At 36.0% G+C, this 18,767-nt stretch overlaps 1 protein-coding gene across 1 annotated transcript in view; it reads left to right on the top strand.

Moving 5' to 3' along the window:
- The window catches only part of CPA6 (carboxypeptidase A6), a 357,356-nt gene that overhangs the window by 292,107 nt on the left and 46,482 nt on the right, over positions 1-18,767 (top strand). Inside the window, exons 7-8 of the mRNA XM_032315817.1 lie at positions 11,182-11,292; positions 11,798-11,888. Coding sequence (XP_032171708.1) covers positions 11,182-11,292; positions 11,798-11,888 — 202 coding nt within the window. The remainder of the gene's footprint in view (positions 1-11,181; positions 11,293-11,797; positions 11,889-18,767) is intronic.

Below are 18,767 nucleotides of genomic sequence, written 5' to 3'. Positions count from 1 at the left end.
CTAATCCAAAGATTAGTTGCCCATTTAGTTGTGGGTCCATTTCTCCATTTTCTATTCTGTTCCATTGATCTATGGGTCTGTTTTTGTTATAGTACCATACTGTCTTGATGACTACAACTTTGTAATATAGCTTAAAATCCAGAATCATGACTCCTCTAGTTTTGTTTTTCTTTTTCAGAATTGCTTTTGCTATTTGGGGCCTACTGTGATTCCATATAAATTTGAGGATTATTTGTTCGAGCTTTATGAAAAATGCTGGTGATACTTTGATAGGGATTGCATTAAATGTGTAAGTTGCCTTGGGTCATATAGACATTTTGTTCATGTTTGTTCTTCTAATCCATGAGCTTGAAATGCTTTTCCATTTCTTTGCGTCTTCTTCAATTTCTTTCATGAGTAGAATCCATAATTTTCAGAGTATAAATCTTTTTACTTCTTTAGTTAGATTTATTTCTAGGTATCTTGTTGTTTTGTGATTCTATTGCAATGGGATCGATTTTTTTATTTCTTTTTCTGCTGCTTCGTTATTGATTAAAGAACATCCTACCAAAGAATAAATGGGTTAACTAGGAAATTAAAGAAGAATTTTAAAAATACATGAAGCAAATGAAAATGAAAGTGTGACATCCCAAAATCCTTGGGATGCCGCAAAAGCAGTCTTAAGAGGGAAATGTATTGCAGTGTATATCTACCTCAAGAAGCAAGAAAAGTTTCAAATAAACAACTTAACTTTATACAAAAAGGAGTTAGAAAAGGAACAGCAAATAAAATCTAAAGCTAGCAGAAGAAGGGAAATAATAAAGATTAAAGTAGAAATAAATGATATGGAAACAATTAACAACAACAAAAAAAAAAAAAAACAGTAGAATGGAGGAGTGTCTGGGTGGCTCACTCAGTTAAACCTCTGCCTTCAGCTGAGGTCATGATCTCAGGGTCCTGGGATCAAGCCCACTTTTCCCTCTCCCTCTGACTGCTACTCTCCCTGCTATGTTTGCTCTCTCTCTTTCCCTCTCTCTCTCTCTCTCTCTCTGTGTCAAATAAATAAATAAAATCTTAAAAAAAAAAAAAAAACAGTAGAATGGATTAATGAAACTAAGAGTTGGTTCTTGGAAAGAATTAATAAACTGATAAACCCCTAGCCAGACTTATCAACAAGAAAAGAGAAAGGACCCAAATACATAAAATCACAAATGATAGAGGAGAGATCACAACCAACACCACAGAAATACAAACAATTGTAAGAGAATACTATGAAAAATTATATGCCAACAAACCGGGCAACCTAGAAGAAATGGACAAAGTCCTAGAAACTTAACCAACTACTGAAACTGAAATGGGAAGAAAGAGAAAATTTGAATAGACCCATAAGCAGCAAAGACATTGAATCAATAATCAAAAATCTCACAACAAACAAAAGTCCTAGGCCAACTGGCTTCCCAGAGAAATTCTACCAGACATTTAAAGAAGACTTAAGGGTGCCTGGGTGGCTCAGTGGGTTAAGCTGCTGCCTTCGGCTCAGGTCATGATCTCAGGGTCCTGGGATCGAGTCCCGCATCGGGCTCTCTGCTCATCAGGGAGCCTGCTTCCCTCTCTCTCTCTCTCTGGCTGCCTCTCTGTCTACTTGTGATTTCTCTCTGTCAAATTAATAAATAAAAAAAAAAAATCTAAAGAAGACTTAATACCTATTCTTCTCAAACTGTTCCAAAAAACATAAATGAAAGAAAATCTTCCAAACTCATTCCATGAAGCCAGCACTCCCTTGATTCCAAAACCAAAGACCCACTAAAAAGAATTACAGGCCAATATTACTGATGAACATGAATTCAAAAATTCTCAATAAAATACTAGCAAGTCAAATTCAACAGTACATTAAAAGAATTATTTGTCATGATCAGGTGAGATTTATTCCTGGGCTGCAGGGGTGGTTCAATACTCCCAAATCATCAATACCATATTAATAAAAGAAAGGGTAAGAACCATATAATCCTCTCAATAGATACATATAAGGCATTTGACAAAATACAGTATCCTTTCCTGACAAAAACCCTCAACAAAGTAGGGTTAGATGGAACATATTTCAACATCATAAAGGCCACATACAAAAGATCCATAGTTAATATTATCCCCAATGGAGAAAAATTGAAAGCCTTTTCTCTATGGTTAGGAACAAGACCGGGATGTCCACTCTTACTATTACTATTTAACACAGAACTGGAAGTCTTAACCTCAGCAGTGAGACAACAAAAAGAAAGAAAAGGCATCCAAGTTGGCAAGGAAGAAGTGAAAATGTACTCTATGCAAACAACATAATACTCTATGTAGAAAACCCTAAAGACTGCACTGAAAATTGCTAGAACTCATACATCAGTTCAGCAAAGTCACAGGATATAAAATCAATGTGCAGAAATCTGTTGCATTTCTCTACACCTAGATCAAATATTTAATGAATTGAGTAAACAAGTCTTTGCTCTTAATTGCATAATAAAAAAAAGTTCACCTTCTAAAAATGACCTGCATTTTTAAGTCGTCTGACTTTGTTTATTACCACTCTAGGCAATTACAATATTTTGTTTTCCATCAGTCTTTTAGTACCTTTAACTTACCATATTCTCCCATCCTCTCATCCTTTCCAATCTTCTCTTTAATTCTCTGCATCTTCCAATCCAGCTCTCTCACCCTTATATTCAATTTATAATGTCTTAATGCATAGCAGGGAATATGTTAATGTTTGTTCTATTTAATTAAATTTAAATCCATTGCACCCATTTTACTCCACTATCCAGGATTTGAGAAGTTCTGCGCACTGTTTCTACAGTCAGTTCTTGTTTTTCTTCCAAGTAGTACAGAACTGTAAAAGTGGCCATTCATGCTGAAGCCACAAAAATATTTTTTTATTAACATATGATGTATTTTTAGCCCCAAGGTACAGGTCTGTGAATCGCCAGGTTTACACACTTCACAGCACTCACCATAGCACATACCTTCCCCAATGTCCATAACCAAACCACCCTCTCCCTACTCCCCTACCCCCAAGCAACCCTCAGTATTGAGATTAAGAGTCTCTTATGGTTTATCTCCCTCCCAATCCCATCTTGTTTCATTTATTCCTTTCCTACCCCCCAAACCCCCCACGTTGCCTCTCAACTTCCTCATATCAGGGAGATCATATGCTATCTTAAAAATCAATGAGAAAAATTGTTTGTTCTGTGACCTATGTGTTTTTCAAAAGATTAAAAACTTTCTTGCTTTATTATAAATATGTAGGGAAATTATCAAGAAATAGTAAAACTAATATTTATTACAGAATGATTTAACACATTAAAAACATTCCTATTTCTTTGTCCAAAAAAAAAAGCTATTGTGGGTAATCTGGATAGTGCTTGCCTTGTCATTATTTAACTACATGATGTTAACATATTTTTTTATGCAAATGGCCATATTCCTTTCTTGATTCGTATTAGCTTCCAATATTTTTTTCCTTTTCACTTTCAACATCATAAAATATCTATGAGAGTTCCTTTAATGTGAAATGTTGACAGCATCTTTTCTTATAGGACATTTTCCCCTTTTCATCACAGCCACTTTTCTCATTTATGTCCACAAGTTTGTCTTCATTATGTTCCTCTGGCTGCATATCCAGAGTTGAATGGTGGCAGTGTCAACATTCCTGTTGTCAGCTATTTCATCTATAACTCTATTTACATTTGATTTAAATTTCACCTCTACATTATCACTTTCCATTCTTCTGCTGCACTCTAATCTTTCTTGGTGTTAGGGTCCGTGATCAAAGGAACGAGACTGATACAAAGCGAAGGTCAAGCAAAGCTTTATCTCATGCCAAGCACCAAAAATCAAACCAACCAGTCGGGGCCATCTCTTACAAAGAGGCAATGACGACCAGAACACCGACCCTGATGACTCCCCTAGCCGGCGGCGGCTGCTCCCCAACAACCCTGCTCACGATGCTCCCGACAACCATGACGCTCCCAATGACTACCCCTTCCCAGCCTCACAGACTAACTTTTATAGAGGTGGGGTTGAGCCCAGCCCACACACAGGTGGCCAATGAGATTGCAGTACACAGGGAAAACTGCACAGTCATGCTAGGTCAGCAATACGGTTGACCAATTGAATTTCAATTTACCATAGTAAATATATGCGCACCCCACTGATTGGATGTCTCCATCGGCCTGGCCTGCCCCTATATCTGGGGTTTGCAAGTAAGTTCCTTTGGGAGGGGTGGGGTCAACCTAAGTTTACAACCAAACGGCTCCCTCTGGCTAACCAGGCCCCTACAGTTGGCTCATCCCCTCCTACCATTTTCCATTTTTATAAAATGTCACATACAGGGAAACAAGAGGGCAACATAGCTACACTCCTTGCTGTCTGTGTGTGAGTTGAAAACCAGATGCACAGTGACCAGTCACCCACTGACAGACTTTAAAAGTCAGCCACAATTGTTGATGTGCATCTGTTATTTACATAATGATTTGGAAATGAAAGATCTAACACTGGAAACTAAAATTTGAACTGCTCTTGTTGGAGGACTAACATTAATTAACTAAACTGTGATAACTGAAATTTGTGTATACTGGAACCTCACAAACTAAGGACACCTGCACTTTCTCTTACGAGGTATAAGAGTATTATATAGAAGATTTTACTAATGCCACAAAGTTGATCCTGGTCTGTACTCTGTTGTTCCTGAGTAAATACCACCAACCTCAGCATAAAAGTTATTAGACAATCTCAGCATAAAAGTTCTACAAATGAGGGACACCTGGGTGGCTCAGTTGGTTGGGCAGCAGCCTTTGGCTCGGGTCATGATCCCAGGGTCCTGGGATCGAGTCCCACATCAGGCTTCTTGCTCAGCGGGGAGCCTGCTTCTCCCTCTGCCTCTGCTTGCCTCTCTGTCTGCCTGTGCTCACTCTCTCTGACAAATAAATAAATAAAATATTTAAAAAAAAAAAGTTCTACAAATGAGATGTGGTATTATGAAAGAGTAAAATGGACATGCGCCAGATATTGTAATCCTGCCAGTGACACAAAACATTTCAAATATTTATATTTTATTAGAAAATGTATATTTTTTCAGTCATCACTTCTCCTATTAGATCAATCCCTGGGGAGTTCTAAGTATATGTTCATATGAAAGTAACTAGAATTTGAAGGATTACCATATGATTTTCCAGTTCTCCATCCTTCATTCAGAGAGCATTTCTGCTTGTGTTGCTTTCAAACTATTATTTAGTTACCATTTTGTATTTAATGAGCTTCTCACAGCAAGATATCAAATATCTTTATAGATCAAACTCCCTCTTGAAATTTTCTCTAGAAATTATCTTGCTCTAAGTAATTTTCCTTGTATTAAATTTTAGGTACTTCCTTTGTGTTGAGATGTACCTCCTTTGGTACTACAACTCTTTTCCAACCTAAACAGTTTTACTTCAGTCCAAGTAAGGATATTCTTCAGCTTGACTGATGATTGTGCTCTTCTTTTGGCCTCAGCTGTAACACGCCTTCTTCTCCCAGTGTGCCCTTTGTTGAAGATGGTTATTATTCTTACATCCTCTATAGTGAGTCTAGAACAAAAACAAAAACAAAGAATTTAAATGCTGTCTATTTTAAACCCAGTAACAACAATTCTAAGGAAAAAAAAAAAAGCTCTAACATTTCAGGATGTAGTAGGGGTCTAAGAAACAATTTTCAATCAAATCCAAAAACTGTGAAAAGGAGGTAAATTCTTTAACATAACTTTGTCACATTACACAAAGACTTTAGTGATTGTAAAATTTGCCTTCAAATTTAACAAACATTTATTTGGTGAATTTGGGTATATGATAAATACTTAAGGAGAAATCAAAATAGTCTTAGCAGGTGATGAATATCAAATAGATTCATTCTTTGTCTCTCTTCAGAAATTCCCTAACCTAATACCAAACATATTTTCCTAACAAGATAATATTCAGGACTTCTTTGATTTTTTTTTTTTTTGGCAAAGTATTTTTAAATAAATTGATGAGGTAAGTGTAGTACCTAAAGGCTGCCACACTGAGGCATGGGATGCATTGTTTGGTGATTGGTTTTCAAATCACAATTACTAGTCTTCCTCTTAAGGAAAGATAGTAGTCTAGAAATTAAACTCATAAAGCCCCGATAGAACTTGATAAGTAGGCATCTCCTTTCCTGTGTGTTTGGGTGGTATAAATTGATTGCTAAAAAGAGTCCCACACATTGGAAGGAAAGCACACCCGCTTGGTTATCATATGTTAGAATAAGGAAAGGATGGTCATCTTTTTTCTAGAAACGTTTCTTTAACTACAAAAGAGAAATGATCTGTCCTATTACTTAAAGCATTCAAGCAACGAGATCTCTCAATTGTCCTATTCAGGATTGAACAGTCAATACATTGTGATTATTCTCCCTTTGTCTGGCCAGATGGGGAATGGCTACAATTCTTAGAGAGTTATAAAAATCACAAATAAAGCATATGCAATACAATGACACCCTGTTTCTCAGAGAAAGAACATGTTCTAGCAAGTCCTGAAAATTAAATCTACTCCAGAATAGTTTACTAGAAAACAATTTTCTAATTTAATACGTAATTTGACTATAAAGAGCTTTAAAATGAGTCTATGTTAATGACAACAAAATAAATAAAACAAAATTTTACAAAATTATAAGAAAAAAATAACAAATCTAAAATGATGTTTTTTAACACAACTCAGTGATTAAAAAAACAGGCAAATACTTAGCAAGAATACGGTTGATATAAGCAATAGACAAACTTAATCTAGTAAACACATTTAGAATCCATACCCAATAATTAGAGAATGCATATTCTTTTCAAGTCCAACTGAAACATTTACAAAAATTGACCATATACTAGACTACAAAGCAAATTCAAGAAATACTAAAGAGCCTATATCATATAGACCAAATTTTCTGACTGTAATGCAGTTGTTAGAAAGTATTTATGAAAATGTGACTTTAAAAAAATTCACATTTTAAAATTAAAAATATAACATGTTTAAAGAAATGAAGGAAAATGTTCAATATTTACAATGAAGTGGAAATAAAACTATTGTATATCAAAACATATGAAATGTAGCTAAAGTAGTACTGAAGAAGAATTTGTAGTTTCAAATAAATATATTGCAAAAGACTAAGACCTCCAAATTAATGAGCTAAGCTTTCAACTCAAATTAGCACAGGAAAAAGAGAATTAGCAAAAACAACACAGGGCAGAAACCAACAAAACAGAAAAGTAAAGATATAATCTTTCCTATTGTATCTTCATTTTATATTTAATTTCTGCTCTAGGCCTAGGCGGTTTGCTCCCCAAATAATGAGTAATATAACCCTGATACCAAAACCAGACAAAGACAAAATAAGAAAGGAAATTACAGGTCTATCTCAGGAATATAGATGTAAATATTAGCGACCTGAATCCAGCTAATATAACAAGAATACATATCATAACCAAAGGAGCTTATCCAAGGAATACAAGGATGATTTAACAATAGAAAATTACAAATTAAAATTGATTGTAACAACTATATGACATTGTGTTAACAATGTATAACAACTATATAACATTGTGTTAATGTATGAAGAAAGATTACATGCTAAAATTCAACATCCATTAATGACAAAAATAACCTAGCATAATAAAAGACATCTTGAGTGTGCTCAACCTTAATTTTTAAAAAAGTGTGAATGGAGGCTGATCAGAAATAGCCAAAGCAATTTTGAAGTAGAACAACATGAAGAGGCACATCCTACCAAACTGAACAGATGCTATCTAAACCATAGTGTGGTTTTAGTAAATGGACATAAACCAGGGTGCATTAGACCAATTCCATACACACAAGAAAACTTGACATTGTACAGAGGTGGCATGTGAACTCACTGGAGAGATGAACTACCCAAATGAGTATAGTGGCATAATTAGTCTTCCATAGCAGAAAAATAAATAAATCCCAACCTCATATCATGTAAAAAAAAAAAAAAATCATTTCCAGGGGTTTTAAGACTTATATTTGAAAACAAATTTTAGAACAACTATTTGGAGAAAATACAGGAACGTCTTTATGATGTTAAGGCAGAGGTAAATTTTTAAATAAAACTTAATATGTACAATTGTGATCAAAGTTTATGTATAACAAGGATATGATGAAAATAGGAATCAATAAGCTAAAAAAAAGGAGGGTGTCCATGATGCATAGAAACAAACAAAGGGTTTCTATCCAGAAGGTAAAAAGAATAAATAGAGTTTAATTTTTTAAATGGGCAAAAATGAGTGAGCAATTTATGGAATCACCTATTATATAAAAGCTGTTCAATATAATTTGTAATGAGGGAAATGCAAAGTAAAACAACAAAAGCATCCATTAGATTTTTTTTTTTTATCTAAAACCTCAATGATATCAAAGGTTGGGAAAGTTGTAGAACAATGGGAATTCACATTCACTGCAGATGAAAGTATTTACTAATTGAGAGAGAAACAGCATTTAATAAAGTGGAGGGCATATAAATCCATGGCCCACCAAATCCCTTCCTAGATGTGTAGCAAAGAAACTCTCACACATGTCTAGGAGAAATGTACAAGAATGTTCACTGCAATATTGTAACAATGAAAGCAACCTAACTCTCCACCAACAAAATAGGGAATCAATGTATTGTGGATTTAATTATAATGGAATACCATTTAATTGTGTTATTAAAATTAATAAATCAACTTAAGTGCCAAAAATTTGGGGAGAAGAACAGACTTGATTGATATATCAGGATCTCATTTGCATAAAATTTCAAAGCATACACAATATTATATATTGTTCCTGCATCCATGTACATATAAGAAAACATAAAATCATGCATGGGAATGAATGATGATGCAAAAGTTAGGGTAGTGATTACCTTGGTAGAGAAGAGGAAAACAGATCAGGGTATACTAAAAAAGGGAGCTTTGTTTTATGTGTAATGTCTCAATTTCTCCGTAAAAGGTTTAATAAATATGACAAGAGGTAGTTGGTGGCCACATAGATGTAATATTGGTCTGCTCTTCTATTTGCTTCTAATATATTGTGATTTTTAAAAAGAAGTTAGTAATATTCTTTTAAATACAAAAGCATCGTGGTCACTTGCATTGGAGGAGGAAAAGGCAGGATAAGATGAGAAAGTTTCCCAGCAGATCTCTAGCATAGTCTGGTGCTAACATGATCCATGCTTGAAAAAGGTGAGACTTCCCAAGTTTGGACTGAAATAAATGAGCTGTGGTCAGGTAAGAGGGAGGAAGAGAAATTACCATGACTTTTCCCTGCCCTTTCTTGCCCTATTGCCCCAGCTCTGTTTCCTTCCATCTCCTCTCTCTCCTTCACTAGCATGGCACAGAAAGCCACATCTGCCTAACTTTATGGAAGAAATGTAGCTAACCATATAACTTTGCCATCCCCAGCAGACTTCCTCCAGGCATTGGGGAACCTCCATTAATTATAGGAAATCAAAACTCTACAATATGTACACTCACATACCAGGAATTTTCCTCTCATTTGGGGCATTAGACCTTCAAGCAGTATGAAAATTCTACAGAAGCTATGTAGCCAAAAAATTATTATTAAGCCTTGAAGTAAGAGAGAATTGTATTAACATTTATTAACTTGTGCTAATCACCTATATATTTTAATTAGATTCAGTAAAGTTGTATTTAACTCTTATGTTCTTGAGCATTTCCCTATATTTTCATTATTTCTAATATAATGATAGTTTCTAACATATTATTGGATTGCTCTCTGTGAACAGCATTCTCATCATGTAAATGCCAATGCTGTTTATGATGGGTTCAGAGATCCTACTTAACTATATGTAAAAGAAGACTGAAGTTTTAAGTATTAAATTTTCCAAAGCAATATATATGTGATTTAAGAATTTTCTTTATTTTGAATTTTTTTAATATAGTAAAAATTCAGACAATCCAAAGGTATATAAAGATATTATACTAAAGGTAACTCTCTTTCCTGTACATTGTCCCATGAGTTCCTTCCCCAGCAGCAGCCATTTTCAATTTCCTATTTCTCTAAGATACCTTATATGTGGACAAATAGACATCAAAAAGAATTGTTTTAATAGTCCATTCCATAGGAATAGTATTTCAAAATGTCTGTATTCTTAACACATTCAGTGCTTCTCTGTTTGAGGCCAAATGTGTAGTGTAGAAACCTTCGGGCTTGGGGTCAGACACAATATAAGTAAAACCCAATCACTAGAGCAAGATTTTGAAGCCAGCCATGATAAAAGTGACAGAGATGTTATAATGTTTATTAAGCTCTTTATAGAAAAATCAGGAAAGAACAGTGTCAATGCAGTAAGTTCCAAGATTTGAGTCTGGTACCAGTTAGACATAAATAATTAAGTGGCCTGTATAACTAGCTTGTGTTATCCTGTAAGGATACCAAACTATATGGGTAATTATTTTGTCTAAAATTAAATGTAATCTTTTAAAAAAACTGATTATACTGAAGTGTACCTAAATAATTTCTTTCTTAAGCAATCTAATATTTAGCCAGTTCTGAAATACTGTCAGAGGCTACCCAATTAGTATGTTTTTGTACCTCTGCTAAAATGTATACCTAACAAAAAGTTTGCCATAAAAATCCCAAGAACAAATGTATAATGTGGGTGGATGGGTTAAATAGGTGATGGGGATTAAGGAACACACTTGCTATGATGAGCACCAGCTATTGTATGGAAGTGTTGAATCACTCATATTACACTGTATGTTAATTAACTGGAATTTAAATAAAAACAAAATATTTTAAAAATTTTTTATTTTAAAAAATATGGGACGCCGGGGTGGCTCAATGGGTTAAGCCTCTGCCTTAGGCTCAGGTCATGATCTCAGGGTCCTGGGATTGAGTCCCACATCAGGCTCTCTGCTTGGCAGGGAGCCTGCTTCCTCCTCTCTCTCTTTGCCTGCCTCTCTGCCTGCTTGTGATTTCTCTCTGTCAAATAAATAAAATCCTTAAAAAAAAATTGATGTCAAAGAGTATTATTCATATTAGCTTGTTACTCTTCAACACAATGTATTTGGTATTTCCCATGGATGGAAAGGGTTTTCATGTATTTTTTCTAAACCTTTATTTGGGATCCATTTGTAAGAAAAATGTCACCTTTGTCTTTTAGGCTCTTCTAACATATAGGAGTGACCCAACCATGAGAAAAATGTTGAGTCATCTGTATTTCTATATCATGCCTGTGTTTAACGTTGATGGATACCATTTTAGCTGGACCAGTGTAAGTCACTTTGCCTATCCAATTGAAAAGAGAGACTAAATAAATAGAAAACAGCCATAGAACAGAAAGGAAACCTGGTGGGCAGACAGCCTAGTGATTCTAGAACTGCAAAAGAGACCCCCACTCTCTGTCCCATCATAGCAGCAAACTTTGGTTTATATGTTTGGCTTTGCATGAGATTCCGTATTAAGTCAAGATTTCTCCTTCCAAAGAAATTGTGACAAGTCACTAGTCTAACCCAACTTACTCAACTTTGCCCAAGAAGAAATAAGGCCAAGAGAAGCTGAGAGAGTTAAGTGTGTGACAGAAATTAGAGCATGACCCTGGGGTCTCTGGGATCTCTGGGTCTCTGTTCCTTATCCATTCCTCTTTGTACTCCTTAGATTTGTCTGTTCCTGGAGGAACTCTCTCTGCAGTGCTGTGATTCATTCACTAGTTGTGCTATTAAAATGCATGTGAATAACTTTTGAATATTTTTTACACCTATTTTCTTAATTACACTTAGGATCGATTTTGGAGAAAAACAAGGTCAAGGAACTCAAGGTTTCGCTGCCGTGGAGTTGATGCCAATCGTAACTGGAAAGTGAAATGGTGTGGTAAGTTGGAAACTAACTGGAATTTGGATCCAGAGGTTTCCACAGCTTTCACTCTCAAAAATGATGAGCCCATTAGGACTCCAATATAAGACTGATGTTTTCCTGTGAAAACTTAACAAGAGAAAACCACAGATATGTACATTGTAGCTATAATTTGTAAAAGAAAATGAAAGGAATTTTTAATATGGAAATATCAAAGATTTACATCTGTCAACCCAATCTTGAAAATTGAAAATTTAAACACAGATGTAAAAGCAGAAAACTGAGGAATATTCGACATTCAGAAACTAAAACAGAACTATGGTTTGAGGTATTAATCTGGTTAAATGTTTTCATCCTTTCATTAAGAAAGTGAGAGTAATTCTGATCCTGCTTTCATCTGGCTATGACAATCAAAAGTACTAAATCCTTGTCTAGAATCTACCTATCTAAGGTCTCATGCATTGACTGACCACTTACATGGCAAGTATATTTCTGCTACATTGCATCCATCATTAATACCTTTCAAGTGAAGAGAGTATGTCATTTTTTTTTTTTTTGAGAGGATGTCATTTTTAGAAACTCTTTTCAAAATAAAGAAGCAGCTAGGTACTAGAGAGGGGAGGGTGGAGAGAAGGGAGAAAATTAGCCATAGCTAGTATACAGGGGGCAAAACTTGATCTCTACCCACCTTGGTTTTTCAGCTGAAGCTCTCAAAAAGACAGATGGGCAAGAGAAAAAGAGTTTACATGTGTCACATGGGAGAAACCTTGTGAAAAGTAACTCAGAGTGGCAACTTAGAACTCTGGTTTGTATAGCATCTTCAAGCAAATTGTAGAGAAATGACAGGACAAAGGAAAGTAGTTTGAGGATAAAATAACTAAAATAAATATATGGGAGGCAACTAATGGAGGCAGGTTTGTTTGCAGATTCCTGGGGTGCTGTGTCTAGGATAATTTAATATTTAGCCAGTTCTGAAATACTGTCAGAGGCTACCCAATTAGTATGTTTTTGTACCTCTGCTAAAATGTATACCTAACAAAAAGTTTTTACTGTCTCCAGTAAAAGAATTTATATCCTCTCTTTAGGCAGAAAAGGAGAAGGTAGACAGAGGTTTTCCTGCATTCGTTGCTGCTTAATTGCCTTCAGCTCAAAATAATTTTCACATCAAAGAGGCATATTTGGGGGTGACATATTCTGGTTTCCTTCACTAGTATCATACTTGGCAATAGAAGGGAGGGTACAAAAAATATTATCAAAAGGCAGTTGTAAGGAGCTCCCCTTTCAGAGTCCTTCCTTAGCTCCCTCCAAAGATAAACCATTGTGTAATAGAAGGTCTTCTGTTAGTCCCTTAGAAATGAGGCCTATTCCCAAATCACTCATCCTATGATGCATTAGACACCACTCCTCCCATCCTACCCACATCAGACAGGGCATGGGTTTAGACTCCCTCCATACATCCTCTCCGGGCAACCTCCCTTAATCAGTTAGAATTCACAAATAAGAATATGTCTCTAGAATATAACAGATATGGTTTGATTCTACCATTATTAGCTCAGTGATTTGGGTGATTTTTTTTTTTTACCCATCAATTTATAACAATAACACCTATCTCATAGCATTCTTATGGGAATTAAAGGAATTTACATATGTTTAATGCCTAATTCAGTCCTAGTTCCAAACATAGATCTAAATGTCAGTGATCTATCCCTTCTCCCCCAAACTGCAGAACAGTCAATTGATCTCTGAGCCTCAGGTCCACTGTTAAAGTACTTCTTTCCTTCAGGAGAATGTTGTGATGATAAGCCTTAAGGTAAACTTAAAAGGGTTCGCATTTGTGAGAGAAGAAAAGCATCATATAGATACTATAAAGTGCTGTTAATGATGGCTATTTATATTTTAAAATTTTTTCTTCAGGGCACCTGGGTGGCTCAGTTGGTTAAGCATCTGACTTGATTTCACTTCAGGTCATGATTTGAGGGTCATGAGATCAAGCCCTGCATCAGGCTCCACATTCAGCAGGACATCTGCCTAAGATTGCCTCTCCCTCTCCCTCTGTGCCTCCCACCCTCTCTCTCTAAAATAAATAAATAAATCTAAAAAAAATTTTTTTTTTTCTTCAGCCTGGACTGAGACAAAAAGCTGGTTCACATTAACTCCCTAAGACTATTAATTTTTTTTAAAATTCTTCCCCCCCCTTTCTGATGCAACCATTTTGCATGCTCATAACTGTGTGTCCTATTTCATTAGTTGGTAGATATCTGTATCCATGTGTATGTCACACAAATGATGCCCACAGTCATCTAAGTGAGAGCACTGAATGGATAGCTAAGCTTAGTAACACTAGCAGGCCAGCCAGCTCTGCCTGTAGAAAGTTAGACTCTTGTCTATATCCAGTTACAAATAAGTGTCTTGCTTTCCATTGTTCTTTTTCCTTTACCTGGCTTGTTTCCTTCATACATAGACCTTCATTGTTTTCTTAGTTTCATCTGCAGTCCTCACTAGAATTCCTTTGATCCTTTGGATTTCTGAATCATTCAGATTCTTCCTGTGAGTCTGTACTCAAGATGTACAAGGGGATTATGTCAAATGTCAGTTGGAAAATGACCTTGGTAGACTGTTGTAAGTAATGTGGAAATGCAGGCAGCCTGGCTGGAATCATCTCTCCCCACAAGGTATCCCCAGGGGATGCAGATGATCTGACAGGTAAGCAGATGTGGCCTTCCTCCCCCACAGCATCATCTCCCCACAGCTACTGGCTTGGTTCAGGGGACAGTGAACCTCACTGAGGGAGCCACTCTGAGATCAAGGGCCCAGAAATAATGGTAGTCTCTAAGTGAGGCTCCAAATAAACAACCATAGTATAAATGACATAGAAATGCTCAGGAATGCCCAGGACCATTGAAAACACTATAGAGTCTAGGGCGCCTGGGTGGTGCAGTGGGTTAAAGCCTCTGCCTTCGGCTCAGGTCATGATCCCAGGGTCCTGGGATCGAGCCCCACGTCGGGCTCTCTGCCTGCTTCCTCCTCTCTCTCTCACTGACTCTCTGACTACTTGTAATCTCTGTCTATCAAATAAATAAATAAAATCTTAAAAAAAAAAAAGAAAAGAAAACACTATAGAGTCAACATTGAACTGACAAAAACAGCTATTTCTTTCTCTTAAATGAGTCTCAAACTCAAAGAGTAGAACATGAAACTCTTTTTTATCATGAAAAATCCGTGGATTCCAACATAACAGTGTTACACTTCAGTGCATATAATGTGGAGTAGACAAAACAGCCTAGAACATACTTCCTAGCTCCCCCTAGGGGTCTTCAGGCCATGAAATGAATATCATTGCTCAAAAGTGGATCCAACAGGGAGTCAACAAGTCAAAGTAGTAGTGGGAACCAAGAATAAATATACTAATTATATTCATTAATTTGCCATAGTTAATTAAGTACATACTCTCTGCTAGGCACTGTGGGTTGTTGTTATGCTTTTTATTTATTTGTTTCCTTCTTCTATGTACTCTTTTTGGAGAACATCATGAGCACTGCTTCTTCCAAACTGGAACAAATCCAGGAGAGAGGCGAAGAGTTTGGATGATATCCATGTTTAAATTTTAATCCTTAAATAACTCAAGTGTTGCCTAAAAACAACCTACAGAATGGAAGAATTTGCAAATGACATGTCTAATAAGAGGCTTTTGTTTAGAATATTAAAATAACTCTTACAACTTAACAATAAAAAAAAATTTAAAATGGGCAAATGATTCAAACAGACACTTCTTTAAAGATTTACAAATGGTACTAAGCACATTGGAAAAAAAAAAATGCTCGACATCATTAGCCATGAAGGAAATGCACTTCAAGATACCACATCACACCCACTAAGATGGCTATAATAAAAAAGACAGACAATAACAAGTGTTGGTAAAGGTGTGGAGAAGCTGGAACTCTCATACTTGCTGGTGGGCATGTAAAATGATGTGGTCATTTTGGAAAACTGTCTAATGGTCACTCAAAAAGTTAAACATAGAGTTACCATATGACCTAGCAATTCTACTCCTACATATATATCTAAGAGAAATGAAAACATTTGTCCATGCAATGCATGTACACAAATGTTCATAGCAGCATTATTTATAATAGTCAAAAACTGGAAATTGTTCAAATGTCTGTCAACCAAGGAATAGATAAGCATGGTATATCCAAATAATGGAATAGTATTTAGCCATAAAAAGAATACATACTGATACAACATAGATGCAACATAGATGAAACATTATCCTAAGTGAAATAAGCAAGTCATAAAATAATATTGTAGATTCCATTTATATGAAATGTCCAGAATAGGCAAATCCATAGGGACAGATAGTAGATCAGTGGTTGCTCAGGGCTAGGGAGGGGTGGGGGGGATGCTATTGAAGAAGGGGTTTCTCTTTGGGATGATAATGTTGTTGGAATTAGATTGTAGTGATGATTGTGAATATATTAAAATTCATCCAATTGTACACTTCAAAAAAGTAAATCTTATTACCAATTAAGAGCATGTTGGGCATTTAATGAAATATAACTCTTCTTTTTTTAGAACACTCTATTATCTAATATTATAAATTAGGTATAGTGTAGAGAAAACCATTTTTTAGCAGTGTAATCACAAATGCCTCTCCCTACAGATGCCCTTCTCCTACCAACACTCCCTCACCCTATCAAAAAAAGGGGGGGGAACCTGTTTTGATTTGGCAAATGTTTCAATAAGTCACCTGAAATGAAAGGGGAGCTACTATGTACTGTTTGTTTGCAGCCAATAACTGTGAAAGAGCAATTGATGGTCACTCGCCTGCTAATTAAGAGAATGAGTTCTTCTAGCTGAAAGGCTTTTGCTTTAAACCTGAACTGAATTGCTATAAAACATATAGAGAATTTCAGAGACAAAATTTGGGACAAGGAGAGGAAGAACAGGGAGAAGTGACACTGCTGGAATATCTAGAAAGGGAATTCTTGGAAGTCAAAGATGTTTAATGAGAATTTTAATTAAGTTTTCCTGTGAAGTATGGAAATTCTCTTCAGTATTCCATGACCAGTACTGGTAATATTCAGTACACTCTCTTTCACTTACTAACGCTTTGTGGAATGGGATATGCTATTTGGGAATGTGAGGAAGTGCTGAGTCTATCCTCCAAGTAAGCTCAAGGGGAGAATTAATTCACATCAAATTTTCAGAGGTATGGAACCCATAACAAGAATACACTAACTTATAAGACAAGAATTGGCTAGGGACGCCTGGGTGGCTCAGTTGGTTGGACGACTGCCTTCGGCTCAGGTCATGATCCCAGAGTCCCGGGATCGAGTCCCACATCGGGCTCCCAGCTGCATGGGGAGTCTGCTTCTCCCTCTGACCTTCTCCTCGCTCATGCTCTCTCTCACTCTCTCTCTCTCTCAAATAAATAAATAAATAAAATCTTTAAAAAAAAAAAAAAAAAAAGAATTGGCTAACATCTGCTAAGAATGATGCATAAATGGGATTAAACATCAACCGGGTAGTCAAACTGGACTCTTAAGGTGCCCATCATATATTGATTCCAACATATATTAATCCAATTTAAAATCAAAACAAATATATTGAACACCTGATAAAATGTGAGGTGTTGTAAATTGTCTCAGAAAGTCCTGAATGATTTAATGAGTCCTTATCTAACTCCCAAGGAATTATTTGGGATTCTGAAGAAACATAAAAGGAAAATCTGTTGACTTACCCTATTATCTTTAAAACCAAGTTAGTGTACAAAGATGTATTAGTCACCTGAAATCTTCCATGGAAGTTGGTAGAGAAATTTTAAAATTGGGTAATTCAATGAGTTAATTATTATGCTTAGTTGTGCTTTTTATAAAGAAAGTAAAGGGTAAAGAATTCTGGAGTTTTAGAAATTTAGATCAAATGGAGTTTTCTCACTGATGTTGTTTATATATTTATTATATAATTGTTATAGTTTATATTTATTATGCCTAATATTTATTAAGGATTCACTATGTGTCAAGCATGAGATAAGTATGCAAGATTATTCTTTCATTGGTAGATGCTGTTATTATCCCTATATAAATGGTAAACTAAAATTCCAAGAAATTAGGAAACTTGCTTCAGATTACACACAAACTGATCCACAGTGAGAAGCCAAGTCTGCCTGACTCCAACAACCCTTTTTCAAGCCATTATATCTGACATTTTAGGGATCAGCTTGCAACAAATGGTCACTCCGCTTTGTTAAAAAGTTAATGTATGCTTGCAAAAAGGTAGTTTAGGTATCAAAATAATAATAAGATGGGCAGTGTTTTATTCAAAATTATTAAACATAGACAACAGGGAGGGTGGGAATGTATGGTAAGAGAGGAGAGGAAGCTTTCCCGGTGCTATTTTTGGGGGGAGGTGGTTTGGAGTTTTATTTTTGTTTGTTTTTAGAAAGAGAGAGTGTGTGAGCCAGGAGAGACAGAGGGAGAGAGAAAGAATCTTTTTTCTTTTTTTTTTTAAGATTTATTTTTATTTATTTGACAGAGATCACAAGTAGGCAGAGAGGCAGGCAGAGAGAGAGGGGGGTAAGCAGGCTCCCTGCTGAACAGAGAGCCTGATGTGGGGCTTGATCCCAGGACCCTGGGATCCTGACCCGAGCTGAAGGCAGAGGTTTTAACCCACTGAGCCAACCAGGCACCCTAGAGAGAAAGAATCTTAAGCAGGCTCCACACACTGTAGAGAGCCCAATGCAGGGGCTCAATCTCACAACCTTGAGATCATGACCTGAGCCAAAATCAAGAGTTGGCTGCTTAACTGACTGAGTCACTCAGGCACCCCTCCAGGTACTATTTTTGAAATTGGGCCACTTCATACCATGCAGGTAGTTTGAATTTACATGTGATGTCA

Source organism: Mustela erminea, chromosome 16 (genome assembly GCF_009829155.1).
Source record: "Mustela erminea isolate mMusErm1 chromosome 16, mMusErm1.Pri, whole genome shotgun sequence".
Taxonomy (NCBI): domain Eukaryota; kingdom Metazoa; phylum Chordata; class Mammalia; order Carnivora; family Mustelidae; genus Mustela; species Mustela erminea.
This window is presented reverse-complemented; position numbering and strand designations above follow the sequence as displayed.